This window comes from Platalea leucorodia, assembly GCF_965183815.1.
Source record: "Platalea leucorodia genome assembly, chromosome: 5".
Lineage (NCBI taxonomy): Eukaryota > Metazoa > Chordata > Aves > Pelecaniformes > Threskiornithidae > Platalea > Platalea leucorodia.
In genome coordinates, this window is record NC_138827.1 from 16,450,372 (window position 1) to 16,467,971 (window position 17,600).

A 17,600-nucleotide genomic window follows, 5' to 3' on the forward strand; every position below is an offset into this window, starting at 1 on the left:
GAAGTCACTCCATACCCTTTCCCCCTATACAACTTGCTGTTGGGGTGTTAAAGACCACTGCAGGGGTGAACCATATCCCAATGCCTGGGACTATGGATTCGGGAAAATGAATCAGGAATAACAGAAAAGATGGGAACAGTTTTATCTGGATTCCCAAAAACTTTTACACCAAGCTCCAATCAACCCGGGACAGCTTCTAGCTGGAAATGGAGGGACTGATTCATTGCAGTCAGGTTTCTCAGGTCTAAAACTAACCCAGCAAAACACAGACCAAGACACTAGCTTCAGTCGGGGTGATGGTACCAGAGCAACCCACATTTGTTACACTGATACTGGCACCAGCAGAGCTGGAGTAGCCCTGTCCTGCAACAGAGTTGACCCATGGGCATGCCAGAAGCTTCATTTCTCCAAATTTCTCTGGAATGCTATGACTTTGTTCACAGGATCAAGCAACAGGACTTGGGCACAGGCAATGGATAGCCTATGCCACCCAAATTCACCACTACCTGCTGCTGGGGAGGACCCAGGAACCAGTGCAGAGCTGTAGTGAAGCAGGAAGGAGAACTCCCACAAATCTCCTGCCTCTTCAAACACAGGTCCTGAGGCTTAGCACAGGGAGCCTGATTTTGCCTTCAGTGACCGGGACCAAGACCCTGATAAGAAAATCCTGCGACGCCTTTGATGCTGCTAATGGCCATTACATAAGAGTCTGCTTTCCCAGGGCTGCTTAATATCTTTACTTAGCAAACGTTCCCCCTGTGGTTAATTTTAAAAGCTCCACTTTGCAAGAAATCACACAGCATTTTAGAAACCTGGTCAAAAAGATGAGAGGACTTGCCAAAGCTAATTACAGTTCTGTGCTCCTTGTGCTCAAAGCACTGCCCGCACAGGGCGCCTGCCCCATGCAATGGGGCCACCTGAGCACAGCTTTAACACCACTCTTTGGGCTTTGAAATGACAGTTCAGGGGTTACTCTGAGTGATGGGGGGTCTTGGTGACCAGCAAATACCTGCCTTGGGTGCAGGAGAGAGCTCGCGAGGCTGGAGCATCAAGATGCAGGAGCAGAAGCATACACACATAGCAGACTCATTGATTTTCTGCCTTTCAGCATCGCTGATGGGATGAGTAAGTGCCATCAGAGATGGTCTGCAGCACAGAGAACTGCTCAGAGAGCTGAAAGCCACAGGACTAATCAGTGAAAGGCAGGAACAGAACCTGAGGTAGAGCTGGGGGATAATCTCTGCTTGTCTTCCAGACACAATACAAGTTGTAGGCAGCAGATGATTACAAACAGATATAATTACAGGCTCTATCTTCTCCTACAGAGCTAGAGTTGCCCTGATTAACTGGTCTCGGGCATTTCCTCACCTCTGACATCTCCAGCAGTCTCTGACAGGAGCCCTTCGGAAGGATTTTCCCAGGCAGACCTCCCTTTTCTGCAGGAGCCTGAAGGCGGCACTTGGTTTTGATCTGTTGCACTGATGGGTTTTAAGGTGTATCCTTACATTGCACCTCTGAACAGTGAGTGCAGAAGAGCCAAAGCTCAGTATCATGCTGAGGGATTGCTGGGAAGCAGCAAGAGCAGGACTGTCCCATGGCAGGGGATGAGCCAGGAGCCAAGGGCCATCCCAGTGCCAGCAGCACCTGCACAGACAGAGTCTGAACACAGCAGGCAGAGCCCAGGGCTGGCAGCAGGGCCCATTCAAAGCCCCAGACATAGCAAGTGATGAACCAGATCCAGGACCCATCCAGGGAACTCGAGCAGGAGCCAATGAAACCAGGAACAAAGAACTGGAGACAGGTACACCAACAGCACAGCTCAAACCAAGACTGAAAGCCACAGGTTGAGCTTAAATAGAGCTCCTGGGCCATGGCCAGGGAGCGGGTGGGGGTCCTAGGTGAGGCTCATCAGGGTAATTAAGGCCTATTAGCACCCTCAGCACCTGGCAGGGATGCTGGTCCATGCAACTGCCTAGCTTGGAAGAACCAAAGCTAAAGTTTGCATCAAAAAGAGCAAGTGATCAAATGTGCTGCCCATCCCCGATGCCTGTGCCAGACTGAGAGTGGTGTACAAATGTCTTTAATGCCTTTCACATCAAGCTTCTTATCTTAATACAGCTACAAAGATTTATTTGTGTGTTTCAGCAGCATCTCCATGGTGCTGTCTGTACCAGCATGCGGAACATCTCATCAACCCACTGCCAGGTGGTGTGGTGTGCTAGGTGACCTCCCAGACCTGTACAGTTTTGGGAAGTAGCAATTTTAGGAGAGCTCTAATGCTTTTGTTTGCTTTAAATCCTCAAATTCCTGGAGTCAGAGATCTCAGCTTCCTTGGACAGAGATAATCCAAAGCACTAACATCCTTGTCCTTTAGGTGCAGAGGGAAAACATAAGAAAGCCACTCCAAACCCTCAGTAACTTGCTGACAATCAGGGTTTTTCATAAAAAAAGTACCTAGCCAGACTCGGAGTCCTGAAGCCAACAACCTCGTGAATCAAGATGACAGCCCTGTTAAGAGCTGCCATTGCAGCTGTGTGGCATGGCCACATCACACTCTCATCCACGTGCTGCTGGATGTGGCCCTGGCTGCAGCCCGGCTGGACACTAACCCTGCCGACCGCTGGCGTTTCTCCAGCAGGGGAGAGGGAGAAAGGAAGAAAAGGTGGAGAATTTTTTGCTGTACTTACATTGCAAAATTCCTGTCTAGGAAACACCTGTTTCTCAGCAGCCCTGCCCACAGCTGCACACCAACTATCCCAAAGATGAAGAAGACAAAGAAGCACAAGAGGAGGACGTTGCCTAACATAGGCAGAGTATCTAACAGCAGGGTGACGAGTATTCGCATACCTGTGGGGAGAAGGAGAAAACAGGTTAGAGGAGCCCTCTGACAGGGAGAGCACAAATGCCACACCAATCCCAGCTGCTCTCAGGCTTGGTCATGCAGCCAGTGGATCCTGGGCACAGGAACTGGGATGTTTATGTTTTCCCCTAAACCTTAAGGCTGAAAAGGAAGGTAAAGAGTGCAAAAGGCTTAGCAGCACATGGGAACAAACAGCGTATCTTCCAAGGGTGGACTTACAAGTGTGATTTTCCGATGTTTTCAGTAACACAGCACTCAACAACACACAAACATGGGCAAAGCTGCAAGACAGTCTTTCCTGGAGAAACGCCCCCGCAAACCATCAGCCTCCCGAGAAATTGTCAAAATATATATTTATAAACATATTGAACATCTCTCATGAATCACACAAATTGTTCCCCTAAACAATACAGAGCCTTGTGTAGGATGATAGCTGCGGCTGCTCTCTGGGCCTCCTCCATGGACAACAACTCTTCCACGGAGGACTCCTCTCCTTGCTGGCCACCACCAGCAGCTGAGAGACATTCATGCTCCAAAGCTTGCAGGACTGCCAAGCAGGGGAGGCAGGAGAAATTTTTACTTTTTTGAGTGGGGGAAGCAGGATGCAAATGTTTCTTCCTCTAAGCAAAGCTCTCAGCTCTGCTCCCTTCCCATCCTCCTGTGCAGGCTGCCGAGAGACCTTCCCAGCCGGTCCTGCACCTCTCTGCAAGGCTCCCTATGAATCTGTGTGCAGAGCAGGGGCTCCCTCAGCACCTTTGCTGCCAGGGAAATGCTGATTTCTGTGCAAGATCTTCCATCCTAAATAAGAAGACTGAGGAATGAGTCAACCTTGCAGAGTCTCAGCTAACCCTCGCATCTCTGTCCGGCATGCTCCCAGCATCGCTGCCCAGGGGAGACTGGGCAAAGAGGCAGGGACTGGGCTGGCGCCTGGGAGCTGCCCTGTCTCACACATCAGGGCACCTTCAAATCCAAGGATGAAACAGGAATAAAAAGGGAATAATGACTTGCAGCTCAGCAGTTCAATAGAGGTTAAATGAACCTCTGAGACACCGACCAGCCATCATTTCAACAGCCGATAATTGATGAGAGGAGAACTAATGAAAAGAGGAAGAGACAAAGGCAAATGTTAAATTATAGAAAAGAATAAAACCAGAGATCAAGCCTTGGGATCCCGGTGCTCAGCAGAGAGCAGGGCTCAAGTTTATGACATGGTGGAAATCAATGAGGCTGCTGGGTAAGGTGACACTGCCGCCTTTGGAGGCATTTTATCCCACTAAAACGCTGCTCTGTGAACACCTTTTCTTGCCTGCCTGCGTGGAGTTTTTTCTCCCTCCATTTCCCCTAGCAGGATGCTGCTCTCCATTAGTCATCCCATTTGAACAGAGAGCGGCATTTACACTGATGCAGTCTCTCTTCCCCCACCAATTTCCACATTGGCTTCTTCCCTCAGCCAGCTCCCAAGTCATGCCTGATGCCTCTCCTGCTAATTCAATGACAATGCTGGGCTGCAGCCTGGCATCCGTAGACCCCAGGGATGGGTGTTGGGAGGAGCAGAGTCTCCAGGAGAGCAGTGCCTGTCCAGCTCGACACCTCCCAGGCCATGGCAGGCAGCGCTAGCAGGAGCCGGAGCCCCGTCACGCCGCTTTACCCGCCTCCTTGCGTTGCTCTGCCAGCGGAAATGCAACCGAGCCAAGCCGGGCCGGAGCCGACATTACCTCGTCAGCACAGCATGAGTGGATAAACCGCCCCGGTCAAGAAGTCTGTGCTAATAAATAATTAGGTGTGAGTAATAACCTCTGCATCCCAGGGCAAGAGCCTTTCAAGGTCTCCATGCCCAGCTGTGTCTTGGCTCCGGCATGGCTCCTCGCTGCTGGCGCCGGCAGCGGATGCCTTTCCGGAGGAGCCACGATCCTGGCACCCAGCCCCATGCCAGCCCTGCCGGCTGCCCTCCAAACCCTGTCCCTATGCTGCCCCGGCGCCAATGCTACCCTGCGGGGAAGGGACACGGCGCTGGCAGCCAGGCTGCGTCGGCAAGCGCCAGGGGTGGTGCGGGATGCCGGCCAGCATCTCTGCCATCCCCTGTAACCGCAACACCAGTGCCAGCCACGGGGACAGCAGTGGCCTCCGCTCCATGCGCAGGGGGAAACCCAGAGCTGGAGGCAAATGAGGGTTTGATTTCACAATGCTTGTTCCCAACACATGCTGTCATTGTAAGCCCCCCAGGAGGACATCCCACAGCACTGCCCCTTCAGACTTTCCTTGCAAATCTATCTTTGGAAAAGCAGAAAAGACTCAATTCCCACTGGAAAGATGATGCTGGGCTTTTCTTCTTTCTCCCCCTGCTCCCCCTCCCCCCTCCCCCAAATCCTTGTTCTTTTTTTTTCCAAAAATGGTTAAAATTTATCTCCCTGTGCCAGACAACTTTTTTCTGCTCAGCTACTTTTGGTATTTTGGGTTGTTTAGTGGCACCATTCTTGAGATTGAATCCATCTGTTCACTATCCACTAAGGGTGCTCTGGGCTTTCAGCAGAATGTCAAGTGTGCCATGGGAAAAGAGCACAAGCATCGGTTAGGATGAAACGAGGATCAGGATTTCTTTTCATTGCATTCCATGTGATTCCTGGTTTAAACCACATAGTAGAAAAATAAAAATAAAGCAGTGAAATGGATTTGAAAAAACAGTGACCACTACTAAAAAACACCCCTAACTACAGCCCCTGCCAAACATATAAATTGCAGGAATTATATTTTTCCAGTCATTTTCAAGGAATACTTTCTAATAGAGATGATGTTTTTATTGGCCGGGGTTCTCCTTTCTTTTCTTAACAAATACAATAAAAATGACATGATCTTGCGGGTGAATTTATCGTGCCTGGAAGCGAAGAGCTAATAGCACTGGCTGGAACCCAGGAAAGTGCCCAGGCATCACAGGGATAAATCACCAGGCTGTTTCTCATGGGTCCCTGCTTCCCCTGGGCCTGCAACTGAACGCCAGGCTCATCTCTTCTGACCCAGCCGTAATTCGTATCCGCTCGACGTCCTTTTGCAACTGCCACTGAGCTGAAAACCCCGCTCCCGCCAGCGGTCCAGTGGCCGGGGGAGCGTCGCTGTCCCAGCGCTGGGATGGCCCGGATGGGGCTGAGCGGGACCTGCTGGCTGGGATGCGGTGGACATCTGAGGTAATCCCCCGGCTAAGCTGTAGCATCCCCATGGATGAAAGACTAGAAATGTAACTGTTATTACCAGAAACTGCAAAAATACAACAAAATAGAGGGTTGTCACTATCCATTCTCCGCAGACCCTGGATTATATCAGTCTGAAACAGTAAAAGTACCGATGTTAAAAGTGGATGGAGTTAGTGTCTCATGAACAAGTAAAGTCTGTGATTATCTGCCCTCCAGGAACTGAGATATTTCTAAGAATACTAATCCTGCTCTGGCACTTGTTCAAGACATTGGTAGTGTTGTAAGACCAGCCTAGCTGCTCATCAAGCCGGGCAACTCAACTCCAAACATGGATTGAGTTCTTTGGATTTAATCTGACATACTATTAACAAAAAATTGAATATTTTCTATTGCCTGTCTTTTGGGAAAAAAAAATATCAAAGGGGCAAGTGTAGCAGAAGACAGTGTAAAAGGCTTACTTTAAAGCTTCAATATCAAACTCCTAAGGAAGAAAAACACAAGCTGGACCCAGATCAAAATTTCACCGAGACTTGGAGGTGTTTGGATCCCTGCGCCTTGGTTTAATAGGCAGGTAAATCCTCAAATTCCCCTGGCTTCTGCTCTCAGCCCAGCTGAATCCCAGCTTGAGACTCCCACTATTTCAAGGGAGAGCTACGAAGGACTTTGTGGATTTAAATAACTTCAGAGCAAGCCTGATCCTCGCCCCAGCCTGAAACCTCGGCAGGGCTCTGAGCCGAGCACGTGCCAGCATCCCTCCACTCCTCCCCATCCCAGCAAGGCCACAGAGCCACCATGCTCAAAACCCCAGAGGAAAGCTTTGTGTTGTGCTTTCGAGCTGCCCCAAAACCCTGGTAACAAAACCTCATTAGGAAAACAAAGCTCCAGAGGGTTTCATAGTCCCTTTTAGCCTCTGGTTTCTTTTTGTCTTGTTTTTAACTTCTAATGATGTCACTGTCGAATTTACAGATTTTTTTTTTTTTTTAAAGAAAAATCCTGAAGAATTTGAGCTCAGAGAGAAACTTGAGAAAAACTTGAGAGAAACTCCTGTGCATAAACATCCATCTGTTCCCTTGCATGTTCATCTGAGATACTGGAACCAAAACCCTTCTGGGGGAGTTTGTTTTGCTCTCCCTAGATGTGCCGACATGATGGGCAATTAATCTAGGCAGGATGTTCAGCGAGGACCGGCGGGGCTGTGTCATTCAAACACGCTTTTAAAAAGAACAGGAACCTCTATGATTACCATACAATGCTGTTGCATTTTGAATTGAGTGGATTTTGGTTAAAAAATGATGAAAGCGCTATGAAATTAGTACCTTGCAAAGCATTGCTCAGCAGACGGCTGATTCCGGCAGGAAATTATTTCAACTTGTTGGTTCGTCTTTCAAATTGGATTTAGAAGACAAGCAGCTGAAGCCACTTGAAAATGGATTTAGGGGCCACTTGAACTTTCTATCGTGGATGAACCCAATTTTGTTCTACATGACAGCAAACCCTCTGTGGTATTTTACCAGCAACAGAGGCTGCTGTGCTTCTAATCCTGAACACAAAGAAATGGAAAGACCTTAAATAGCTGAGAAGGGAAAATGAACCCATCCAGGGCAAGAAGATCCTTCTTAGAGCTGACCTTTCCCCTCTCCTTATAGAACTTTGTTATTTACTTTGCACTAGGAGCAGAGAGTTACTTGCCTCAGAGAGTTCACAAAAACACTGGAAAACAGCCACGAATATTTGGACCCCCAGGTATAAAATCTACTCTTGTGCCCTTTACTAACACTGATAATCATAACAAGTGATCTCTAACTTGCCATTAAAAATTAAAATAAATGAACTTGCTCTCAGCAGCAGGAGAGTAGACTACTACTGCAAGGCTTAGCACGCCAGAGCCAGCTGGGGTGGCTTTAACCCCCTGGTTTTCCCAGGGGGGTGAGGCAGGCAGAGCCCGAGCTGCAGCCAGCCAGCCCGGCAGCACGGCTGCGGTGCAGACGAAGGCGTTACTTACTCGGGACCCTGTTAATGGCTCGTAGCGGCCGAAGTACCCGCACAGTGCGGATTGCAGACAAGCTCACGTTGTGTCCGTCCAGAGAATACTCCATCATGCTGCGGGGGAAAGAGAAAAGGCGTCAGGATGTGCGATGCTCAGTCTCTGGGCAAGAGCGTGCTGGGGCTGCCCGGGGTTGGGGCTGTCGCTGCCTGCGCACTCTGGGAGCCATAGCCCAGGCTTGCAAAACCACCCACTCTGTGTTTGCAGCTCATAATGTGCATCATGCTGTCAATGGGGGATATAAGGGATATTGCAGCCTCTAAGAGACTGAAAATACCCACATGAGTAGCGATGGTGCAGGGGTCGGCAGGCAGATGTGCTCCCAGGCTAATGGGCTGCAGACACAGATAACACATCGGAAAGCAGGACTTGGCATGAGTAGGAGCTGCAAAGTTGGGGCCACAGAAATTGGGGCAGAGGGGGAGCCCCCAACTATCTGCTCAGCTTCTGCAGCCATGCTGCTCTCCCTTTCCATTAGCTTATTGTGCTCCGGCTGGCGGTGCATCCGCAGCCTTCTCCGGGAGATTACTGCACAACTCCATACAGCTCAAAGTCAGTAAGATGTTTCTGATATTATACCCCCTACTAGCATCCCAGCGTATTTTCACACCAGTTTATCTCTCCCCCCATGACAAAAATGTGAATAACCAAACCGACAAACGACGTTAAAGTAGTTTGGTTTCCATTTTATTATTAAGAATAGGCAACATTTTCTTTTTCGTGCTCCGTCTCCATTTCACATAAACATTTCTCTCCCAGCCTGGGAAGGACGTTAAGTCAAGTCAGTTTTCTTGCTCTTTTATAGCAATGAGTGGCAAATGTGTGTAGTGTTGTTTTTTTAATGGGGTTATGGCTAGTTAGCATGGCTGTAATTACAATTTATGAGTTTGACTACAGGGAAGCACTTGTAAATATGTCACAAATCTCTCACCATGCCTGTTCAAATAACATAACAGCATCAAAAGCAACCCTGTGAGTAGGCTGTTGGATCCCATGGAGAAAGAGCTTTTGTTTTGTTGTTTTTTTTTAAATAAACAAACAGATATGGAAGGAGGAAGGCAAATATGAGCTGAACTGCTGCAACCAGGCGCTTCAGAAGCTTCAGTGGAAAGAGAGATTTTCAACTGAAGCATCCTGCAGCCAGGACGGACCAAAATCGCTACCATCAAGAAGCAACAGCCAAATGAACTGAAGCAACAGCTGAATGGATTTCAGGCAACAGCAGAGGGAGGTTTGGTTTCGGGCCAGCCTTACTCAGGTGCATCATTGCCCATGTGCCTGTGCTCTGCTCTGCCGGAGCCTTGCACTTTGTATTTGATGCCTTGCCCTGCTCTACAAAGTTTAATTGGGAATATCTAGATGTTCTGATGTTTGCTTCTCTTTTGTCTTTGTCCTGAAGCTGTTTGGCATAACCCCGTGATATCACTGGCATTGCACTGAGGTAACTTTGGCTGGTTAGTGTTAATTTGCTGTGCAGAGGCCCTGGTGATCTTGAGCTGTTTTTAGTGATAACCTTCCAGAGATTTCTTTTTTCTGAAGTAGTTAGTGAGTCTTTATAAATCAAAACCACCTTAAAGCTTGTATGTAGGAACTGAGCCGAACATGATGAATAGCTTTAAAACTCAGCACGGCACGAAAACAGGTTTTAAATCTAATGTATGATCATTAAGCAGCCGGAGCAGAGCAGTGGGAAGCAGCCCGGAGCCGCATGAAGGACCACACAGTGGGAAAGCCATCGGAAATGCCCGTTCACACCTGCATCGAGGGGCCTGGAGCCAGCACCAGGTGTCTGCTCTAAACAGACCTTGCAGGAATAGACAAAGCATTGTTTAAAGTCCCTGAAGTGAATAGTGCCAAAGCCTGAATCTGTTCGCTGGCGTGGTCCCAATACAGCACACTCACAATTTATCGGATGGCTGAGTAAGCGGATTTTAGTGTAACTGATACAGTTTTTGAACTACTAATAGCATGTAAAAGGAGTATGAAATGCTCCAGTGGGAGTTGGTTTGGTACTCCAGAGAGCACATGGAACTATCAGCGTGTTAAAGGGCCAGCTCCTGGGGCCTCGTTTTTACTTGGCCCTTAGAGTTTCAATAGGGCTGATAAAAGATGAATAATCCAGGGTTTGGCCTAGGAAACAGACTTTCTGACCCTGATACTTTAGACTTCCATGATACTCCATTTAGGATTTGAAACTAAGTCTCTGGTGGATCTACATTGCCCACTGAAGCCAACTTGAAACACTTGATGGATTCCAGGCTGGACCTTCTACAAGCAGGGAAAACATTTGAAACCTTAATGAAAAAGTCAAAGGTTTCTTTGTCAAGGCCAAGCTTGGGGTCCTGTTCTCATATCAAACTTGTAAACCAAGAATACCCTGCAAGTGCCTGACAGAAACCTGCTGGAGCTGGAGATTTTGGGTATGCAGGGACCGGAGGTCTGGGTGGGCAGGCACTGGGTAGGCGATTCCCTACAGCCTCTGGCTACTGAAAAAGAGGAGGCACAAGCCTTTGCGATGTCTTCTATCATGAACAGTTTCCAGTCCTTCAGCTGTCAAGTTAAAGATGTCCCAAGCATATCATATGAGCCTGCAACGTCTCCAGGGACTGGATGTACAAGAAACCTCTCTGGTTTCAGCTCTTGTGGACAACATTTCTGATGCTTGGGAAATGCTTTCAACTTGGCTGCTGGACAGACTGAAAGGCTGTAAGCTCCATTCGGTCTGAAACTTTCCAGGGTACATTTCTCAGGCGAGCAAAACATGAAAGGGCTTCCAGTGCTGGAACAAACTTCAGACACAATCTGTTGCTAGCGGCAGAAGATATGTTTATTTTGTAGTTTCCCTGCTTACCCTCTGCTGTCTTTGGTATACTTGCTAGTAAGCCAAATCAGCTTATTTGAGGAGACGGAACGGGACAAACAAAGCAGGCAGCACTGCCTATCACTTGTTTCCCTTCTTATCAGAAAAAGCCTCACAATAACTTCATCGCATTCATCCACTTGCTGGAAAAAGCAACTCTTGTTATTCCAGTAGCGTGCTCCCTGCTAAAACCACCTCCAGTGTTAGGAGCAGACACTGGGTCGAACGGTGGTGGTGGGAGAGGTGAAGAACCCCAGCCCACCACACAGCTTCTCCTTGCCCTCCACCAGCGTTACCGGCCAGCCCTGCTTCCAGACCAGCCCCTCTTCTGAGAGATGGGAAATAATGTCACAGGTATGGCTCAAATACACCAAAACCATCTGGAGATGGCCCAGAGAAGGGGCTGTTCCTTTTCCCATCTTCAGCCTGAGTAACGCCAGACTGGCAGCAGGGCTTCCCGTCGGGGTCTCCTGGTGCTTCTGCTGTTTTCATTCTTCTCAAATGGAGAAGCCATGGAGGGTGGGGAAATGCCCTGGAAAACTACCAAATTGACTCACTGGCCACCTTCCCCTCATCCCAGGTGCTACGTGAACAAAGATCCTGGTGCCAAATCTGGCTCTGAGGTATGAGCAGAGGGCTCAGCCCTTCTGCCTGCATGTGCTATTTTATTCTCGCGCTTCACTGAGATGATCTGTTTGATGATGTGGGGAACCTCTGCTCACCCATCAGGAAAGCTCATCCTGCAGGTTCAGCGTGGGGAAACACTGTTGGCACATTGGTTATGGATGGCAGATTTCTGATCCCGAGTTCCCCCTGCAACCACAGCCTTGCTCTTCCCCTACTACTTCTGGCTTAAATGCTGCACCAGCTTTGGAAAGAAAAAATAATTAACTGCTTCTTTTGTTGTCCCTGCTGTTCTTTCGTGGGCTGTAACTGCACACGGGTTCAAAGGAAGCTCTGCGCAGGAGAGCTCATGTTTTATTCAAACCAGTAAGGCCATTCCTAATTGTATTCCAGACAAATAACATGGAGCAAAACAAAACTCCATTAGTGCAGTAAAGATTGTACATCACTAATGTAAGGGTAAAAATGCCCCAACATATTACAGGAATGTTCTAATTAACCCCAGGCTGGTCATTATAAACCCAGGAATTCAGAAATAAGGCAGAGCTCTGTAATTAAAGCAGTCTATCCCTTTCTAGGGTATACTAAGCAGGTAAGAGAGCCTGGGGTTTCTAAAATCCATTTATTTATAGAAAAAAGTTTTAGACTTGCCAAGCTTTCAGTCCACTCAGTTCTTCTCTACGGGTGTGGGGGAACTGGTGTCAAAAGCACCCAGATCTTCCTTATATCTGTTTATTAACACATCCTACACAAATAAGCAGCTGTGGGAGACAGCACTAAAATGTAAACCAAAAGAAGTTTACAGGAGGCATTTGCATGCACTTGTAATTTGGGTCAACTTCGGGCCAGCTTCTTCCACTGGGATTTCAACCTTCTGAACAAGATTTTTGGGCTAGATTCTCCTTGTTTGGCCAATTTCTGCCTCTCTGCCTCACTCTAATGGTGTCACATAGCAGGAGTGGGGCTGAGCTGCTATGTGCTTTTTCCACCCATTCTGGAGACAGCAGTCTTAACCGCGAGCACTGGGTCATACTGGCCATCGCAAGGACTAGATCAGCGTGCACTTGATTTGACAGAGATGATGCTGGTGAAAGGGTTGCTACTGAAAACCCGATGGCTTTTGCCCTGACATTCATACCCCACCCCATAATCCGGTGTGGTTGCCAGAGGTGAAACCAAATGAGACCTATGAGACTTTGCCTTGGCTTGAACCTGGCAGATTTCACAAGACATTATGAAAAACAGCCAGGACAACCTACAGATTTGGCTCTCTGGGGTTTTCTTGCTTTCGCCGTGAAGAGCAAATTTATGAGGTTTTGTTACTGACCCCGCCATCACGATGAAGAAGTCCAGGCGATTCCATGTATCTCCAAGGTAACACTTCTGCCCGAAGATCCCCAGAGCCACCATCTTGATGACCATCTCCACCGCAAAGAAAGCGAAAATGAAGTCGTCAAATGCCTGGAGACCAGTAAAAGATTATTACAGTCAGTTCTGCTGTGCTTTCTTATCAGGGAAAGGGAAAGCAGAGACATGAGCACTCCCACCGCAGAGGCACTCTGTATACCCTCACAGACACTGCAAGGCAAAGCACTGGTACCAAAGTGCCACCTACCGAACTCAGAAATAAAACCTGCAATACCTGATGGGTGATGGCAACCTCTGAGCACAGCTCCTGGGTCAGACCACTGCCTGGGAAGCATTAGCAGCTTCTATTAATCTACTGACAAAGATACAAGGACATTGTTGCTGTACAGGCTGGATACATTTCTTGGCATTTAAAGCCTATGGATTCAACAGCAGCTTGTGGTTGGGTACAGGAGGTCTCAACTTGCAGTGGAAGCTGCATTTCCAGACTGGGCAGCTCATACCTCCTAGAAAGAATTTGTCCCATCTAACACAGGGCGATGTGCTTCACCTCTGATGCCTTCACGGACTCCTACTCTCAGACCCAGACACAGCTGGCAGTGAATGTGCACGTGAAGCAGAGGCTGAAGCAGTAACTACAAGGGCAGTTCTGCTGCATGTGAGGAATGACTGGAGCAGTTCCTCGTGGTGCAGAGGTTCAGGGCATCCTGCTGGCAAGCCTGCGTGCCCAAGTGCAGGAGCCTCTTGATGAAGGTCAAAATTTTGGGGTTTAGATTACTGTGAAAACGAGAAAATAAAGATGCGCAAATTAATCCAGCGCTGCCCTATAGAACATGGCTCAGCCTTTACTTAAAGAATGACTTCTGTAGGGTAGTGGGGACTTGGACAGCTGTGATTTCTCCAGCCTTCCTGAAGACTACATGTACATGCATGAAATGTACATATACTTGAAAATACCATGAAATGGACTCTGTTGTAAATACTCTTCTACATGTTGCCTGTAAAGTGGAACATCAGGAGATACAGATTGCTTTTAAATCACATGCAGAGGCTTTGTTGTTTTGAATAACGGACTTGATAAAGCACAGGAACTTCTTGATCTACAGACATGACTGCTGCTGTCCAAACCACTCTCTTAATGACCATACTGTTTGGTATTGTGTCTCTGGCACTTTCAATTTGAGGTGAGTGGATTAACAGTAAAATTAACAGAGCATCCACATGGCAGCCAAGTTCCCACTGTGCATCCATGTATCTCTGTGTGCCTGCGTGTGAGCACCATCTTCTCTGGCTGTTGGCTTTATCAACCAACCTTTCCCTTGATAAACTACACTGAAGTTTTGCTCCATTATTTCAGTTCATTTAATAACTGGCATCCAAATGCCTCCATAAAGGAGTTCAGGCTCTTCTACTGCATGTTCTGGCTTCCACTCCCTCCTGCAAGCTGTGACAAGGTGAGGGATAACGATGGCTTTACTTGCAGCCCTTTTCTGCCCACAAACACTTGGGGTTTCGCAAATATGTGTTGTAATCATTAAGCCAGTATTAGAAACCAATTCAGTGCCTGGGCTCCTCGCAGACATATGAGTGTCTATTCTGAGGAGAACAGACCATGCAACCGATGTGTTTGCAACCTGATTAAATTATGAAAAAAAGGAAGCAAATAAGGAGCATTCAATAATGTCACCTCCTCGTCCAGGCAGGATTCCCTTTGTCTGCCTGGACATTTTGGCAGGGATGGGCATCCTCTAAACAAAGTCCCATGTGGGTGAATACATGCAGAAGCACGGCAGGCAGGTGGAGGGTAGCCTTTCAGGAGAGACTGGACACTTTCTGATGGGCTCTCTGGGGGCAGCTTAGCCCACAGCTGCCTGCAGAGTGACATTTTCTGGTGCCACCTCTGAATGCCGCTTCACACCAACCCTGAGCCTGACCCTCTGAGATGATCCCTATGCTACATGCCTCTGGTGGCAACAGTTTCTCCAAAATTAATCTCATTCCATAACAAACCGCTACTGGCTTCTCAATCCATCTGGTTTACTTGGCTCTGCATTTAACAGATCCTCTTTTAAGGTTGAAAGAGGGTTTGATGATAAACTCTGCTATTCCTGGCATCTGCAGGCAGTTCTGGACCAATCTTTGAAAGAGGCAGGAGAGGCTGGTTGGAAGGATCCCACTGGCCTTCCTGTATGGCTGAAACACCCAAAGGGAATTAAAGCAGCAGATCTGTGCAGGATTCAAATGAACCAAGCCCGTTACACTACCACATGTCGGTAGGCCCTGCCTAGGTTGATGTAATTCATTAGAAACAACAAAAGTTGGTTTCAAGCCTGAGAACTGAGTTGCTGCAGGAAGCCCAGTGCCAAGGTGCAGCCCACACACCAGATGCTGCCAGGATGTGCTTCCAAAATGAATCCTGTGGGCATATGGCAGTGAGGGGATTGCCAGAACACAGCAAGGGATGAAGTGATAAGCATGATGCCCCACTAAGCTTGGAGTGGCCAACAAACAAGGTTTTGTGAGCTTTGTGCATGTATGCATTTCCCAAAGGTCAGTTATCCTGGCACCTGGCAATGCTGCACTTCAGCTGGTGGGCTCCACTGCGGAGGAGAGCAGGCAGGGGCCTGTCCCATGTTTTTTTGTTTATGAAGAAGGGAATGAAATGGCAAAGTCATTGGTGCCTTATTGCACAGACCAGACTGCAGCAATCCAAGAGATGCCGGCAGTGACCTGGCTGGGGTGGAACCGACGGACTGCGAGCAAATGGTTCCCTGCAGCACTGGCCATCCTGTAATTAAAAAGTGTTCAACCCCTCCAGTGGGAGCTGGATGCCCAGTTTTGAGCCCCCCTACTCTTACTAATCGTGTAGAGAAAGGATCTTGCTGGGGTAAGTCCAAATCAGTCAGCCTTTGGGTCTCACCTAGGGCCATGGCAGGAGGTCTCCTCGGAGGACAGACTTAGCATGCCGAAGTGTGGCTTATTGGAAAAACCATCCCTATGGGAAGGGTGTTCGTGGCTGGATCCTGGGGAAAAGGGACAAGATGGGTGTCCCAGCTCCCAGGATGGGCACCCCCCTGTAACCCCCATGTCCCAGGCAAGCGAGGCAGCATGGGATCCTTACCTCCAGGATGGTGCACCGCTCCGACTGGCACTCCACGTCCTCGCAGGGCTGGAACATGCCCAGGGTGACGCAATTCAGGAGGATGACCAGCATGCTGACGTGCTCGAACCAGGTGAGAGGAGGGCGTTAAGGAGCGCACACGCTTCAGCGGCCGTCGGGAGGGGGGAAGCTGATGCACCACGCTATTTACACGTCAAAAAGCCTTCACTCCTCCCGCAAGCACAAAGAAAACACTGCCAAACATCCCAGATTTGCTAAGGTTTGAGGTTTTTGGCAACTGAGGAGAGGGTCTTAGAAAGTGTACACCTGTTGAGATGAAGGGACAAAGGATGCCTTTCATTTCCTACACAGCAGCAAATCAGAGAAGCACAACCAGGCCCATGGCTACGCTTTCCATCTCAAGTCCACATCGCCATCCTCTTCTGTACTTCATGCATGCCCAGGGGCAGCTGAGAGCACAACCCTCTGTCCTCCTCCCACAGCAACTTTCATCTCCAGATCTCAAAGGGCTTTACCAGTGAATCACCCCTCATGTCCACTAGCATTAACTCTTTCATTACCAAGCTAAAGAAAGCAAGACAAAGAAAGATGAATTAATTCAGGCACCACCAGAAACCTGGCTTGCGCCCAGTTCCTTGCTCCAGCCAGTGAGGTTACTCTCCTTGTTTCCATTTCGAGTCATGGAATGGCTGCTGAACGCAGGCTATCTTCGTCCTACCCAGTTTCTAAGTCTCAAGGAGCTACAGAGTCCATTTTGAGCTCTACATCATGACCAAGGATGAAGGCAAAACAAAGCCAAGCCAGCGGCACAAGTTGGTAGGACCAAGGATGGTGGCATGTTGGGATACGGGATGTAAACCAGGACCCAGGGTGCACAGCACGGGCTTCGAAAGGGATGGAAAGGGCTCAAGCTTGGCTCCAGTCACCAAAAAAAAGACCATGTTCTCTTACAGGACCCACCAGTGCTCAACTGCACTAACATTAATAGTTTCAAAATAGCAAGTGGTGATTTGCATCAGAGCAAAATAGGCCCAGAGCTTATGATGACTGCTGCTGGTATGACTATTAAAAATAATAAAAAAAGATGTGGGGGAACTAAACAGGAGTTTCACAAATTAAGCATGAATGAGAGAACTGTTCTTAGGAAAACTGGAAACATCTGTGTATGAATAAACCTTTACGCTTTCAAACACACAAGAGTATGTGAGCAAGGGATCATGCAGAAAGAAGCACATAGACATTGTCTTATTTCTGATAACAACAATTCTCCTGCTCTGGAAACCTGAACAAAAATACCTACCATATTTATCCCTGCTGCTTTTAGAAGTATTTTATCTGGCTTTTTAGCAGTTCAGTGTAAGATTTATCGCAGCATAAGATTAGGCAAATGCAGGGCTGCAGCCTCAAACTACTTCTGCACACATGTTCTCATTTATCCAGATTAAAAGAAAAAAAGATAAATCAGCAGGGTCAGGTCCTACAGCTTCCCTAAAACCTGAACCCAAACCACTTCTTGTTTTAGAGAGGGCTTTAATTTG

At 48.2% G+C, this 17,600-nt stretch overlaps 1 protein-coding gene across 1 annotated transcript in view; it reads right to left on the reverse strand.

Moving 5' to 3' along the window:
- CACNA1H (calcium voltage-gated channel subunit alpha1 H) overlaps nucleotides 1-17,600 on the reverse strand; it is a 256,762-nt gene that overhangs the window by 111,695 nt on the left and 127,467 nt on the right. The window contains exons 3-6 of the mRNA XM_082314504.1: nucleotides 16,063-16,174; nucleotides 12,901-13,034; nucleotides 8,048-8,145; nucleotides 2,688-2,847 (exon numbers count right to left, since the gene is read on the reverse strand). Coding sequence (XP_082170630.1) covers nucleotides 2,688-2,847; nucleotides 8,048-8,145; nucleotides 12,901-13,034; nucleotides 16,063-16,174 — 504 coding nt within the window. The remainder of the gene's footprint in view (nucleotides 1-2,687; nucleotides 2,848-8,047; nucleotides 8,146-12,900; nucleotides 13,035-16,062; nucleotides 16,175-17,600) is intronic.